This window comes from Mauremys reevesii, linkage group 5 (genome assembly GCF_016161935.1).
Source record: "Mauremys reevesii isolate NIE-2019 linkage group 5, ASM1616193v1, whole genome shotgun sequence".
Taxonomy (NCBI): Eukaryota; Metazoa; Chordata; order Testudines; family Geoemydidae; genus Mauremys; species Mauremys reevesii.
The window spans coordinates 113,491,688-113,505,049 of NC_052627.1; the positions used below are offsets into that span (position 1 = coordinate 113,491,688).

At 42.8% G+C, this 13,362-nt stretch overlaps 1 protein-coding gene across 6 annotated transcripts in view; it reads left to right on the forward strand.

Annotated features, from left to right (window-relative positions):
- Positions 1 to 13,362, forward strand: part of STK32B (serine/threonine kinase 32B) — a 313,103-nt gene that overhangs the window by 82,398 nt on the left and 217,343 nt on the right. For 2 of the 6 annotated variants that reach the window (XM_039540819.1, XM_039540820.1), the window contains exon 2: positions 4,587 to 4,642. The exons of 3 other annotated variants lie outside the window; for them this stretch is intronic. In XM_039540819.1, the coding sequence (XP_039396753.1) occupies positions 4,587 to 4,642 (56 nt within the window). Of the gene's footprint in view, positions 1 to 3,183; positions 3,280 to 4,586; positions 4,643 to 13,362 lie in introns of those variants that run through there. One more of the 6 variants, XM_039540822.1, reaches the window with a different exon arrangement.

Consider the following 13,362-nt stretch of genomic DNA (forward strand, 5'->3'; position numbering starts at 1 on the left):
TCATGGGTGAATACCCACTTCTTCGGATGCAAGTACTTTGCTCATGCTGCAAAACGTCTGTTAGTCTATAAGGTGCCATACGATTCTTTGCTGCTTCTACAGAACCAGACTAACACGGCTACCCCTCTGATACCTAGAAGTAGACATTCACTTTAAAATTTAAAGTAAGGGACATGTTTTATAGCAACCCATGCAAAGACAACATTGTTGTCTCTTAATGTTAGGTTGAAAAGTGTAACCTTCCACTTAAGGTTCATGCTGAGAGTGAAAGTTGTGAACATTAAATCAATTACTGTGGCTGTATTTTTAATCACTCGTATGTGGTTTATTAATAATCTGAGTTAAACCAAAAGGGACAAATGCTTCATTTAATCATTTTCTTCTTGGAGAAGTCCAATTTACATTTAAACCCCCTATAATAAATACATTATCCTAGTCATTAAGAGTAATGATAACCATTAAAGAACAACATTTAGAGAAATAGGGTTTAAGAGAACATTAATAAACTTCCTTCCCCTAGCTAAAAATGAATGTTTAATCTAGGTTCTTACAAAAATAAAATCCCTTATTAAAATGATACATTTCAAAATCAATCTGGTGCGGCATAACAATATAATATATCCCTGTTGTAACTTGTGTGGAATTAATTTCAAATTGCTGGAGATGAATCTACATCCAATGCTATCCAGCTGTAATTGGGGACCAGCCTTAGTGGCCCAGACTCTGATCCAAGCTATGCCTGTTGCATGTCTGTAGTATGTCAGTTGAAGCCAATGAACCTGATTCTCCTTTCACTTATTTTCTCCTGAATTATATTGAGAGGAAATCCAGCCTAACAAGTCTTACGCTGGTTTAGCCAAAATCAATCTATGGCCTAGCTAAAGAACCCAGTCCTATCCTTTCTGAGGCCAAACTCCCATTCACATAAATAGGACTTTTACCTGCCTAAGGAGTGCAGGCAGGAGGCCACGCTCAATCAAATGACATTGTCTTTAAACAGAGGTGTCTGGTTTAAAACCAAATCACTAAAATGTATAAGAAATATCAAAAGGGGTGTAGTATGTGAGTTACAGAGTTAAGCTTGTTTGCAAAGGAGAAAAGCTGTCAAAGAGTGAGGTAAAAATCACTCTCTACCATTTAAGCAAGAGCTGAGGGGAGCACCTCTCTCTTAACCGGTACATGCTACAAGAATGTACATCTCTGATCAGCTTCGAGATCCTGGTCACTGATCCTGCAAGTCACTCCTTCGGGCTGACCTTCAGTGGGTGCACCTGTGCAGAGTGACTAGCCGAGAGAGGGCATAAAACGTCAGAAACCTTGGTGGACTGGGGCTTCACTAGCTCTGGATCACTGAAGGAACAGATCTCCTGGACACCAGCTTTGATCAATAATAACCATGGATTGCCCAGGGCCAAAGGAGTGGAGCACAGCTTTTTCAGGCAGCAAGCCCTCATTTGGAGCAAAATATTATTAGACTCATCTGTTTGATAAGCCTTCCTCCAACAGCAGTGTAGCCCACTCTTCAGTGTGTGTTACGCATGCCCACTGTACCTGATCCATGTAGATGATATGACTCTGCTACTGATATGACTTTAACCCACTGCTTGTTTAGCTCACACTCTAGTATCCTGCTTCCTGGTGATGATCCAGCAGATATTTGTTAAAGCAGCACCAACAAATGGACCAACAATGCTTCCTCGAAGATGCTGCAAGTTAGCAAAAATGATCTAATATTTAGATATATTATAAATATAATTAATTGAGTTAACAAAACACACTACAAGCATTGTGACAGGGTAACACTGAGACATCAGCCTTTCTCATTGACTTGCTATACATAGGGACTTAGGACTGTAAGGGAGCTCCTGGGTCATCAAGACCAGTCTCCTGCTATCACAGGCAGCCCCATTGTTTAATTGCAACCTTGTCATATAACTGACATCAACCTTAAGAGGCTCTACTCAGGGCCGGCTCCAGACCCCAGCGCGCCAAGCGCGCGCTTGGGGCGGCGTCCCGCGGGGAGGGCGGCAGGTGGCGCCGGTGGACCTCCTGCAGGCATGCCTGCGGAGGGTCCGCTGGTCCCGCGGCTTTGGTGGAGCATCCGCAGGCATGCCTGCGGGAGGTCCACTGGAGCCGCGGGACCAGCGGACCCTCCGCAGGCACGTCTACAGGAGGTCCACTGGAGCCGCGGGACCGGCGACCGCCAGAGCTCCCCTCACGGCGCGCCACCCTGCTTGGGGCGGCGGAAGTCCTAGGGCCGCCCCTGGCTCTACTCTCCCATTCTACCTGGGCTGGTACATATTTTTAACAGGTATGTATAAAGTATGACTAGGAAGTTTTGTTTATTTGTGAGTTGGGTTTTTTTGCCTGAAGTGGTACATTTTCAGAGCAACTTTGCAAAGATGCTATACCTAATTTTGCAGATGCCCAGTTAACACAGTGGTGGGCACATTAGACATGGACAGCCAAAGCTAGAACAACACACACAAGTTGCCAGTTCTTGGGGTTTTTTTAAATAAGTTTCAATACATTTTGCCAATTTCAGTTCATGTGGTTTTGTAGCCTTTGGGTTTCACTTTAAAGTTTGATTCTGTTCTGACAAGTGATTGTAAAAACTGAATCACACATTCCCATAGTTGTGTCTCAATATCAAATTTGCTCAGACCACCAGTATAATGATGGATTTTTGCCTTAACTACCAGCCCTACCACCTAACCTGGGCACTGGGCTTAGAATGTAGTGTGACCTTCAATCTAGCTCATGGAACACTACCACTAAGAAAGGTTCTGAAAGCCAAAATCTGCTTTCTCACACCACTATGCAAACACCTCTAGGGCAGATACTACTCTAATTTATATTGGTGTGACTCTGGAGTAAATCCATTCTATGCTAAGATAAAAAATCTTCTGAAGTAGGCTTTGTATTACATCTAAGAAAATTGTGTGTTTCTTTTTAAATTACATTTTGCTCCGAGGTAACAAACCATAAAGGGAAGGACTGATGCAGATCCTTTTGCATCATCCAAACTCCCTTTCACTTCAATGGATTTTCTGCCTGAACAAAGAGATGAGGCCCTGAGAGTGGTTACTACTACCACTGCTATTGCATATCTGTAACAGGATGGCAGTGTTTGCCTATTAGCAGATGATGATACTGCTGGAAACTGTTAAATTAACTGATTTGCTGACTCACTGGTGCAGCTGGCTCATTATCTCATGTGGTTACAAGAGAGGTTGGGCATAGCCTGAGCTGGGACCTGAGGGAAGGAATGAAGGAACTGTGAGTGTTGATACAGTTTAGTGTGGAATTTTTAGTGTATTAGTGTTTTGAGAATGACCTTTTCAATAATAAATCAGACCTGAAGAGAAGTAACTTGCTTTCACTGAGGCTATGTCTACACTGCAGTTAGACACCTGTGGCTAGCCCTTGTCAGCTGTCTCGGGCTCATGGCTGTTTAATTGTGGTGTAGACATTCAGGCCTGGAATGCAGCCCAGACTCTAGGACCCTACAAGGTAGGAGGGTCTTCTGTAGCCTGAGCCTAAATGTCTATGATGCAATTAAACAGCCCTGCAGCCTGAGCCAGCTGGCATGGGCCAGCCACGGGTGTCTAATTGCAGTGTAGACATACCCTGAGTGTCTAGGTTTGTGGCAGTGAGGGGAGGATCCCATACATAATCACAGTAACACATATTTTTTTAACCAGACTTTGCACTTTCTGTAGTTTCTTCTGTCTGAAGATCTTTGCAGTGTTATATGAACAATGAAATTCCCCCAATGAGGTTGGCATTGATTCTGGAGCCCTGCAAAATGCATTTTGCTGTGTGGCTGAAATGGTGAAAATTCCAAACCATCTCTGCTGTGCTGGGGAACAGTAGACAGTTATTGGACTGGAGCCAGTGACATCAAAAGTGGATAAGACTGACTCAGGAGAAGAGTGGAATCAGGCAACTCAAAATTCACTCATAGGCCAGAATTTACACCTATCACTCTGGGTGGGGGATGGGGAAAGCAACAGTTGTGATCATCCACTTCTCACTAGGATATATTTCCCCTCTCTCCTCCCATTGGCCTACTATTGCCAATCCTAGATGTTCAAAAACCACGAATTAGCACACCCCCTCTCCCCAAATATTTTGAGATTTTTTTTTTTAAATTGGGTTAATTTTATTTTACTTACAGGTTTCTGAGTATTTAGGTTACATTCAGTTCATACTTTCAGGCTTTTCTCTGCAACAACTATTTTTAAAGAGGGAAGGTCATCTCTGCGTAAGCTCAAAGCTTCTCTCTCTCTTACCCTAACAGAAGCTGGTCCAATAAGATATCACCTCACTCACCTTGTCTCTCTAGTATCCTGGGACCAAACTGGCTATGACAACACTGCATACAATGCTTTCCCCGCCCCCCCAAACATATTTTCATTTCCAGGACCTGGGATTTTAAGAAAAACATTAAATATCATGAGAGTTGTAATCAAGTCACAAGAGTAGGCAACATTGCATTGTTTTTAATTTTTAAAGAACTCTTTCTGATTCTGAGTCTGCATTTTACAAACTATTATTCTTCTCTTTTCTATTTGCTTTTACAGTTAATTTTGACCACTTTCAAATACTGCGAGCTATTGGGAAAGGGAGTTTTGGAAAGGTAAGAATCAATGTTTAGTAGTTGTTGTTGTTTTTGGTGATAAAATCTAGCAGCAGATTTCTTCATACTAATATGATATGCTCATTCACTCTGGTTAGGCTAACAGAGTTGCATTTTGAAGCTTTTTTATCACAATCAAATTAAGTGCAACTTTGGTTGTACATTAAATTAAGTTACTCTGACTACAGTACATTTGCTTAAGTTAATTGTGTAAATATAATTATAAGTAAATATCTTCCATAGAGTTTAGCACGACTAAGAAATCAACTTCAAAAAAAAAAAGAGAGAGTAGTAGCAGCAGACATCTCAGTTAGGCTGTCTAGAAAAGAATGATCTTGTTCTGATCCTGATTTATCTATTTTAATATGATTAAAATATTTCAGTTACAAAGATACTTTTTACATTGATTCAAATACATGTAAAGTTCTATAAGCTGAAATGTAATTATGATAGAAAATGTTTATTCAATTCAATGAGCATGTGCTAGAATGGGGAAAATCAATGACTTGTTTACAAATGAGTATATAATAATAAAGAATCATGTAATAACCAAGATCTTAAATTTTCATATGGATAAATACAAGGCTATGCAGTCAGATGGAGTCATGTTAAGAAAATGTTAGAGAGAGACCATTACTTGAAATGGTAAATTTGAAGCTTGCATATAACTTGGACAGCAGATCAAATAATGATAATGAGTTAGATCTTGATTCAGGAGATTTAATTTAAGCACATGCTCACTGTGTTCTTTGGAACTACTCCCACACTTATGATTAAGTCCATATATGAATTTTTTCAAGATCGGGGGTCTTACATGGGTAACAGTGTGTTTCATCCAGCAGAAGCCCAAATCACTTCGCAAGCTGACTTTCAAACTTTTGGCTGTAAATCTTCATTTAGTTCAATGAATTTCATGAGAAGTTTTGCCTGAGTAAGACTGCAAGAATGAGTGTCATGCAAAACTGTATTCAAGTATCCTCTTCCATATCACTGAGGTTCAGCCACCTCTGGGGTGGAACACAGTAACTGTTTACTATCACACAGCACTACTAGAATGTCACATCAAACTGAAACTACAGAGGTCCTTAATGACTCCATTGTTGGGGGTACAGGTTAGATCCAGGATAAGTATTGACAGGTATATCCAAATGATCCTAACCCTTGAGGGGTTCATGCATTACTCTCTTTCCCTCAGAGTTGCCCCCTCACCCTGACAACACTGCCTTCCCCAAAAGGCCCTGGCTCTTTATGCCAGATGCAGTTGTTTTGTAAGGGAAGGGAAAACTGAATGCTACAGCCCTCTGAGCTCTTCAGGAGCTAGCTGGTGGATCCACTGTTGTCATGTGGGGCAGATGGCAATGCTACTTAAAAGACAATGGTTCATGAAGCACTGTTTGTTTTTGTAATTCCCAATATGACAGCCTTTCCTGGTGCTGATTATTTGTTTGGGGTGCAGTTGACTGCAGTGTTCTCTGAACCTTTTTATCATTTGGATTTAGATTCACAGTCCCCATGAGCAGTGTTTCCCAAACTTGTAGTGGCCAGTACATCCCTCAGCCCACGCTGCTTCCAGCAGCTCCCATTGGCCTGGAGCAGCGAACTGCAGCCAGTGGGAGCTGCTATCGGCGGAACCTGCAGACGGGGCAGGTAAACAAACCGTCTCAGCCCGCCAGGCGTTTTCCCTACACAAGCGGCATCCCAAGTTTGGGAAACACTGTCCTAGAGCATCCACTGAACAATAGGAAGAAATATAAACATGCTGCTCATCTTTTAACATACTTTGTTTAATGTACAGTTGTCAGTGCAACAAAATAGTCTTCTAAATAATGTACTCATTTATCCCAAAGCAACACAAGAGTTCCACTCCATCTTCTGACTCTTTCACAAACAATAAAAGAAGAAAACACATGTTAAGATGGCCTGTCTTATGGTATCCACAAGGACGACATGTCAAAAGCACAGCTTCCAAAAAAGTTTTTTTTTCAGCAAATCACTTTCAGCCCCTACCATCCATTCAGGAATGACTTTGATCCCAACTTTACCTGTCAATCTCCTTGTGGAACCTCCTCATGACAGAAAGCACCAAAGCACAGTGTTGTTGCCTCATCATTTCTTTATTTTGGTAAATTGTGCCTGAACCTATTGTAAAACCCTCTCCCTGATTTATGTCCTGTATTTTATTTGTGCTTGCAGAGCATGGCACTTTTCTTGACTTGCCTTTGGGTCAAGATAGGTGAGGTAATATCTTTTACTGAACCAACCTTTGCTGGTGGAAGGGACAAGTTTTTTGGGCTCTTTCTCAGGACTGGGGAAGGTAACCAGAGTGTCTGAGCTAAATACAAGTTGAGACAGATTGTTAAGCATAAGGGGTTCACACATGCTAGCAGGCAGTAGGGTGTGTTACAAATTGTTCTAATGAGCCATAAACACAGTGTCTCTGTTTAAGTTCATGGTTTTTAGGCTCTAGTGGAATTATGAATTTAAGTTCCCAGACTCATCTTTTGACGGTATTACACAGGTTTCCTTGGAGGAAGAGGACTGAGAGGTCATATATGGAGTGATCGATTTATGAAAAGTGTTTGCTCATGGATGATATGGTGTTTTTGTCTTTTCTTTGTGAGCTCAAGAGCATAGGACTGTCTGGTTTCACCCACATAGTTGTTGTTGCGGCATTTCGTGTACTGGATGAGGTATGCCACATGTTGTGATAGGCATGTATATGATCCATGGATCCTGAAAGGTGTGTTATGTGTAGAGGTGTTGATCATTGTAGCAGTGGAGATATGTTTACAGGTTTTGCATCTGTTGTTCTGGCAGGGTCTGGTGCTGCTTTCAGTTGGGGACATTCTTTATAGGACAATTAGGGGTGTGCCCTAATCTGTGGGGAGCTTTCTTCTGTTGATGAGGTTGGTGAGGGTTGGGGGTTGTTTGCAGGCCAGAAGGGTGGGTACAGAAAAGACTTCTACTGTGAGGTGGTAGGTGACAAATTGGGATGTGTGGTGAGTGGTTCCCCCTCAGACTGTTGAAATGGGTTCTCCCAGGGAGTTTGGGTGGTCCTTTCCATGATGTGGTCCATATATCTGGTGGAGTGCCCTATTTAGTGAAGGTGGTTTTAAATGTGTTTAGGTGTGTATGCAGACTTTCTCTTCAGAGCAAATTCTGTGGTACCTGAGTGCCTGGCTGAGAAACTTATTTCTTGACATTTCTAGGGTGGCTGCTTGATCTGTGGAGGTAAGTGTGGTGATTCATGGACTTCTTACAGATAGTTGTCTATTGGGTTCCATTGTTGAAGCTGATCATGGTATACAGGAAATTGATGCTGAGGTGGGAGTGTTCTAAAAAGAATTTGATGGATGGACAGTGGTTATTAAGTTATGGTGGAAATCTGAGGGAGTTTAGGTCATCTCTCCAGAGGATGAAAGTATCATTGATGTAACTCAGGTATATCAGCAGTTTCATGGTCCATATTTTCCAGAAATCCTTCCTCAAGGTGGCTATGAAGAGGTTGGGATAATGAAGAAACATCCTAGTACCCATGGCTGTTCCTATGGTTTGAACACAGAGTTTGTTAAATGTAAAGTTCCTGTGGGTGTTTGGCAATGCATTTGGGGTGGATTTCAGAGTGCTGTATGTTATCTTATAAGTATTTGAGGAAGGCAGTGATGCCATCATGGTGAAGGATGTTGGTGTATGTAAAGGTGGCATCCATTGTGGCAAGAATGGTGCTCTCTGGGAGGTTGTGAAAGTTGCAGAGTTTCTGCAGGAAGTCAGTTGTGTCTTAGAGGAAGCTGGCTCTTTGTGTGGTGAGTGGTTTGAAGATGGTTTCTATGAGTCCTATATGCTTTCAGTAAGAGTGCCAGGGCCAGGTATGATGGGTCTGCCTGGGTTCCCTCGTTTGTGTGTCCTGTGGAGCATGTAAAAGGTCTCCGGGGTGGGTTCATGGGGGATGAGGTTGTAGAGTTTCTCTTGGAGTTGTTTGGGGAAGGATTTGATGGTATCTTTAAATTCTTGTGTAAACTGTGGTTTGGGGTCTCTTTTGAGTTCTTTATAGTAGGTTGCAAGATTTGTTTGTTAGCCTCGTTGACATAGTCATCACTATTAAAGACTATGATGATTCCCCCTTTGTCTGTTGGCTTGATCGCTATCTGATGGTTGGATTTCATTGGCTGTATAGCTATCCTATATCAGTAGTGGAGAGATTATGGTAGATGCAATATTTGCTAAGAATATCACTGATTTCTTTCCCCTGAAGCAATGGATGTTATCATCCAATGTGTGGTTTTGTCTACTGGAGGGTGTCCAGTCAAATTATTCTTTTTCCTTATGACTGTTGGTGGGAATGTGATAGTTGTGGGTAGTGGTATCTTTGTTGTGACAGAATTCCTTGAGCTGGAGTCAGCAGAAGAATTTTCTAGTTCTCCACATGTTAGTATGGTATCAGATTCTGTGGTGGAGCAGAAATCCAGTCTCTTGGAGAGTACAAATACTTCAGTTCCAGTGAGGGGCAGTCTTGATAGGTTGATGATGTTGAGGTGTTGTGTATTGTTCACATGGGGGTTCTGGTGTCATGGTATCTCCCAGAGGTGGTTCCACTTTTTGTTTTTGTGTTGGATGGCTGTCATCAGCCTTTTTTAGGGTTGTTCTGAGTTTCCTGATTTTTTTTTCTTCCTCCAGTGTTTGGGAGCATGTGATAATTTCTCATTTGAGGAGCTCCCTTCTGGAGTATGTAAGATGGTTCCTCAGTTTTTCCGAGGTCCTTCTGCAGAGCTTTCACACACACTTGGAGTTGTATGTAGTGGTCCGATGGTTAGAGATGGAGAGTCCTCTGGGGATGATGATGTGTTTCTTGCATCTGCTCAGGAAGTAGATGTTGCTATTCAGTCTGGCTTCCTTCATCATGTTGTTAAATTTCCATTTTAAGGAGCGGTGATTGTTGTTCCCCCCTCTTATGGCCACCCCAGCCTCTTTTGTCTTGTGACAGTGGTAGGACTTTTTATGACACTCCTAACTTTATATTTTACTGCTACTGGGATGCAGTGTCTATGTAGATATATCTTAAAATTACAGTGGTTGCTACAGCAACTTTATACCTCTTCAGGGTTTGACTGCAGGTGGCAGCTGATGACAGCCAGGCAAAGACTCTGCACAGCTCAGCATGCTTTTGTGCACAGTGCTCAAGGTGATTCTCTCCATCAGCTGTCCTCTTCCCCTCTGGAGGGAACTCCCTCAGCAGCTACCCGTCTCCCTAGAGACAGCCTCAGAGAACAAGAAAGCATTTTTCCTGTTGACACCTGAGTGGCAGTTTATTGTCAATATTTTACTGCAATGGTATTTGTTGTAATGAGAATTCACATGCCACTCAGCAGATAGGAGGATGAGCTCTTGAGATATAAAGACCTGAGAAGTGGCCACCGGACTTTCAAATGACCCTATACCAACATGCACCATTCTCTTAGAGGAGCACTATCTCTATTGAGATTGACAGGGCAGATGCAGTCTTGTAACTACAGTAGTAGTTCTTTTACTAGAGAAAGTGAAAAGCTATACCACAATGACTGTGAGCAGGATAGGAAAGGGGCCATGGATGTGGAGGGGGAGGAAAAAAGGAGTAAAATTAATTTTCCTGAATAAAAAGGTTTATTTACCCTGCTCAGGAGGAGGCTCCTCTGACAGCTAAGGCTGCAATTCAGCAAAGGGTGTCCTTAAATACCGAGTGACCTAAGTTCTGAGCCTGATTTAGGTAGTGATTCAGTAAGATCTGCAAGCATATATGTACCTTTAGACAAGTGAGCAGCCCCACTGACTTTGTCCCTAACTTCCTTTATGGTTTGAGTAGCTCACTTTCCCAGTTTTCTCCTCTGTACCACAGGGCGCTGATATTTCACAGTATCTTGAGATCTCTGGGTGAAGGGAACTTTTGAAGTTCAGGGCACTATACCGTTAAATATTTCCTCTAATACCCAGAGCTGGCCAAGTCGGAAATTCCTCAAGAATAGCCTTCCGCTTGGTATTCAGTGTTTCTTTTCCTGGTTTGTGACTGTAGGAAGTCCAGCGGGGAACAAAATTGAAATAAATCATTCAAACTGCAAATTCCTAAAATAAGTCCAGGTAACGGTTGTTTTACACCCTGTCAAATATTGCAAGTGTGTGCTTGCATCTGATCTAACTAGATTTTCTTTTCTTCCTTAATAGAGTTCTGTAAAATGTGGGTCTAATCAAATTACAGTAAAAATTATATATTTGGATATTCAATAAATCAAATATTGACTAGGAATGAAATACTATAATTTTCATTTAACTTTACTGCAGATGTAACCATGTAATTGCAGGCTCGCACAGGAAGGATAATTTGCATTCAGGTCTACTTTCCAGGGATGATATTGTACCAGACTTCAAATTCTCTGTTCAAATTGTCAAGTACATTGAACAGTCTGCAGGAGCGGCCCCTATTTTACTAGCTAGGGCGTAAAACGTCTGTGGAACCACCACCCCACGAGCAGCCGAAACAAAAAGAACAAAATACCCCAGAACACCACCCCACAGCTAGCCAATCAGAGTGGAAAAAACAGCAAAATAAAAATGCTAAGCAGTGTGCCACTCCCTGGAAATTGGCATCCAGGGTCATCGCCCTGCTTGTCTGCCCCTAGAACAAACCCTGACAATCTGACCTCCTTAAATTAAATTTAAATTATGATTTGAATGTACAAACACTTCCTTCTCCTATATATCTCTGGTGTTGAGACTCAGGGCTCACATCTGATGCTTAATGGGCACTGGCGTAAATCAGGAATAGTTCTACTGAAGTCAAGGGAGCGACACTGGTGTAAAACGGATGGGATACCAGAATAAGTCCCACAGTCATAGTCTGTTTTACTGAATAATTGGCAAAGTATTTTCTAATAATCTACAGTTTATCCAACAGCAACATACTGCACCAGTGCAGAGTAGTAATGTTTCTTGGTAGTATGGCCACAAATATTCTCGAGCTTTAAGTGACATGAGAAGATACTGGGCTAGATGTTTTGCCTCTGTTCCAGCTGTTTTGTATTGGTCATGCCTTAAAATGGCAGCTGAGGTTTCACTGGGTCAGGGAAATTCCTTAGTGGTGTGAAGCCAGGTCTATAACACCCATTTCCCAACCCCTTTCTAAGTTTCTCCAGTCTATGGCCAGGGCCACCTAGCTGAGACCATGGATATTAGTGGCTCGCAGCATGAGGAGACAGATCAGGAGTGGAGGATAGATTCTGTATCCCTATATACCTTTATTATCTATTGTCTTAGCATATTTGTCCCAGACATAGACAGGAGCAACTTAGTTGGGACTAACAGCGTGTGGGGACAGAGTGCCTCACCTCTGCTTCCAGTTGTCTCCCCTAGGCAGCTGCTCTGGAGCCCAGCACAGAACACGTGGAACTGTGACTTTCCTGGGTAGATGGGAGATGTAACAAGTATATGTTCTCGAGCAGGGAAAGTGATTCTCAGCAATCCCCATCATTGGGAGAGTAAGTGTTTGTTTAGGGACATTTGACTAGGTGGGGATACTGCACAGCACAGTGAATTTCTCTGCAGGGTACAGGTAGCAGACTGAAACTGGTTAAGAGACACATTCTGCCATCTTTTTATACAATAAATCATTTTCCAGACCCCACCTCCGTTACACAACGGTGTGAGAGCTAGGTAGAATTGCAGTCCTGGGGACCTGTTGAGCCGGTGGTGTAAACTGGATCTCAAATTTGTGTAATAGTGTGTGTCCTCCCTTTGCACGTTGGAGAACTCAGAGGCAGAACGTAGCTCAGCACTGGACTTTACTCTGGATTGTGCCTCAAAGGCGCAATCTAGCTCTGAAGTCATAATCACATCAGTTTCACTCTCCAGCTGGCTCCATGAGGAAGGCAACTCTGTGTGAATATTGCCCTTGTCAGATTCTTTGTCAGCTGCTAGCTTTAAGAGAACAAAAAGTAGAGGAAACACATCAGTCTTTAGATTTTATCAGGTGAAAGAGACTATTCAATCTCCCAGCGACAGCAGCTCAGGCATGTAGAAACAACTCTCTGTGGCTAGAACATTTCATAAGGGACATTTTAAAAATCAGCATCACATACCCTAAAACCAAACTGATAGACAAATTCAGCAGCTGCCACTGACACTGAAGCTGGGGGTACCAACTGTACAGAGCTCTAATTATTGATTTGATATTCACAAGAAAATTCTAAATGGATAACATTTGTAATGGGAGCACAGCAGGTGCAGGATCCCACACTTATGTGCAAACGAGGGAACTGTTCACGGCCTCCCCATTTACACATCAGTTAGCCTGTTTCTCTTTAGAAATGTTGGATTTGTGTTCCCATTTTTATTTTTGCACTTGTTATGGTCCATGTTTCAGAATGTCTCCAAGCAGAGGCGCAGACTTCTGCTACCGCCGGTGGGTGCTCCACCCCCCTCTGTCCCCAGCCCTGCCCTGACTCCACCCCTTCTATGAGGCCCCACCCCTGTCCTGCCCCGATTCCAACCCCTTCCCCGAAGTCCCCACCCCAACTTGGCTCCCTCCCTGCCCCTATTCCGACTCCTTCCCCAAGTCCCTGCCTCCTCCCCTGAGCACACCACATTCCCGCTCCTCCCTGCCCTCCCAGAGCTGCCAAACAGCTGTTTGATGGTGGCAGGAAGTGCTGGGAGGTAGGCAGAGGAGCAGGGATGCCGCATGCTCAGGGGGGAGGAGG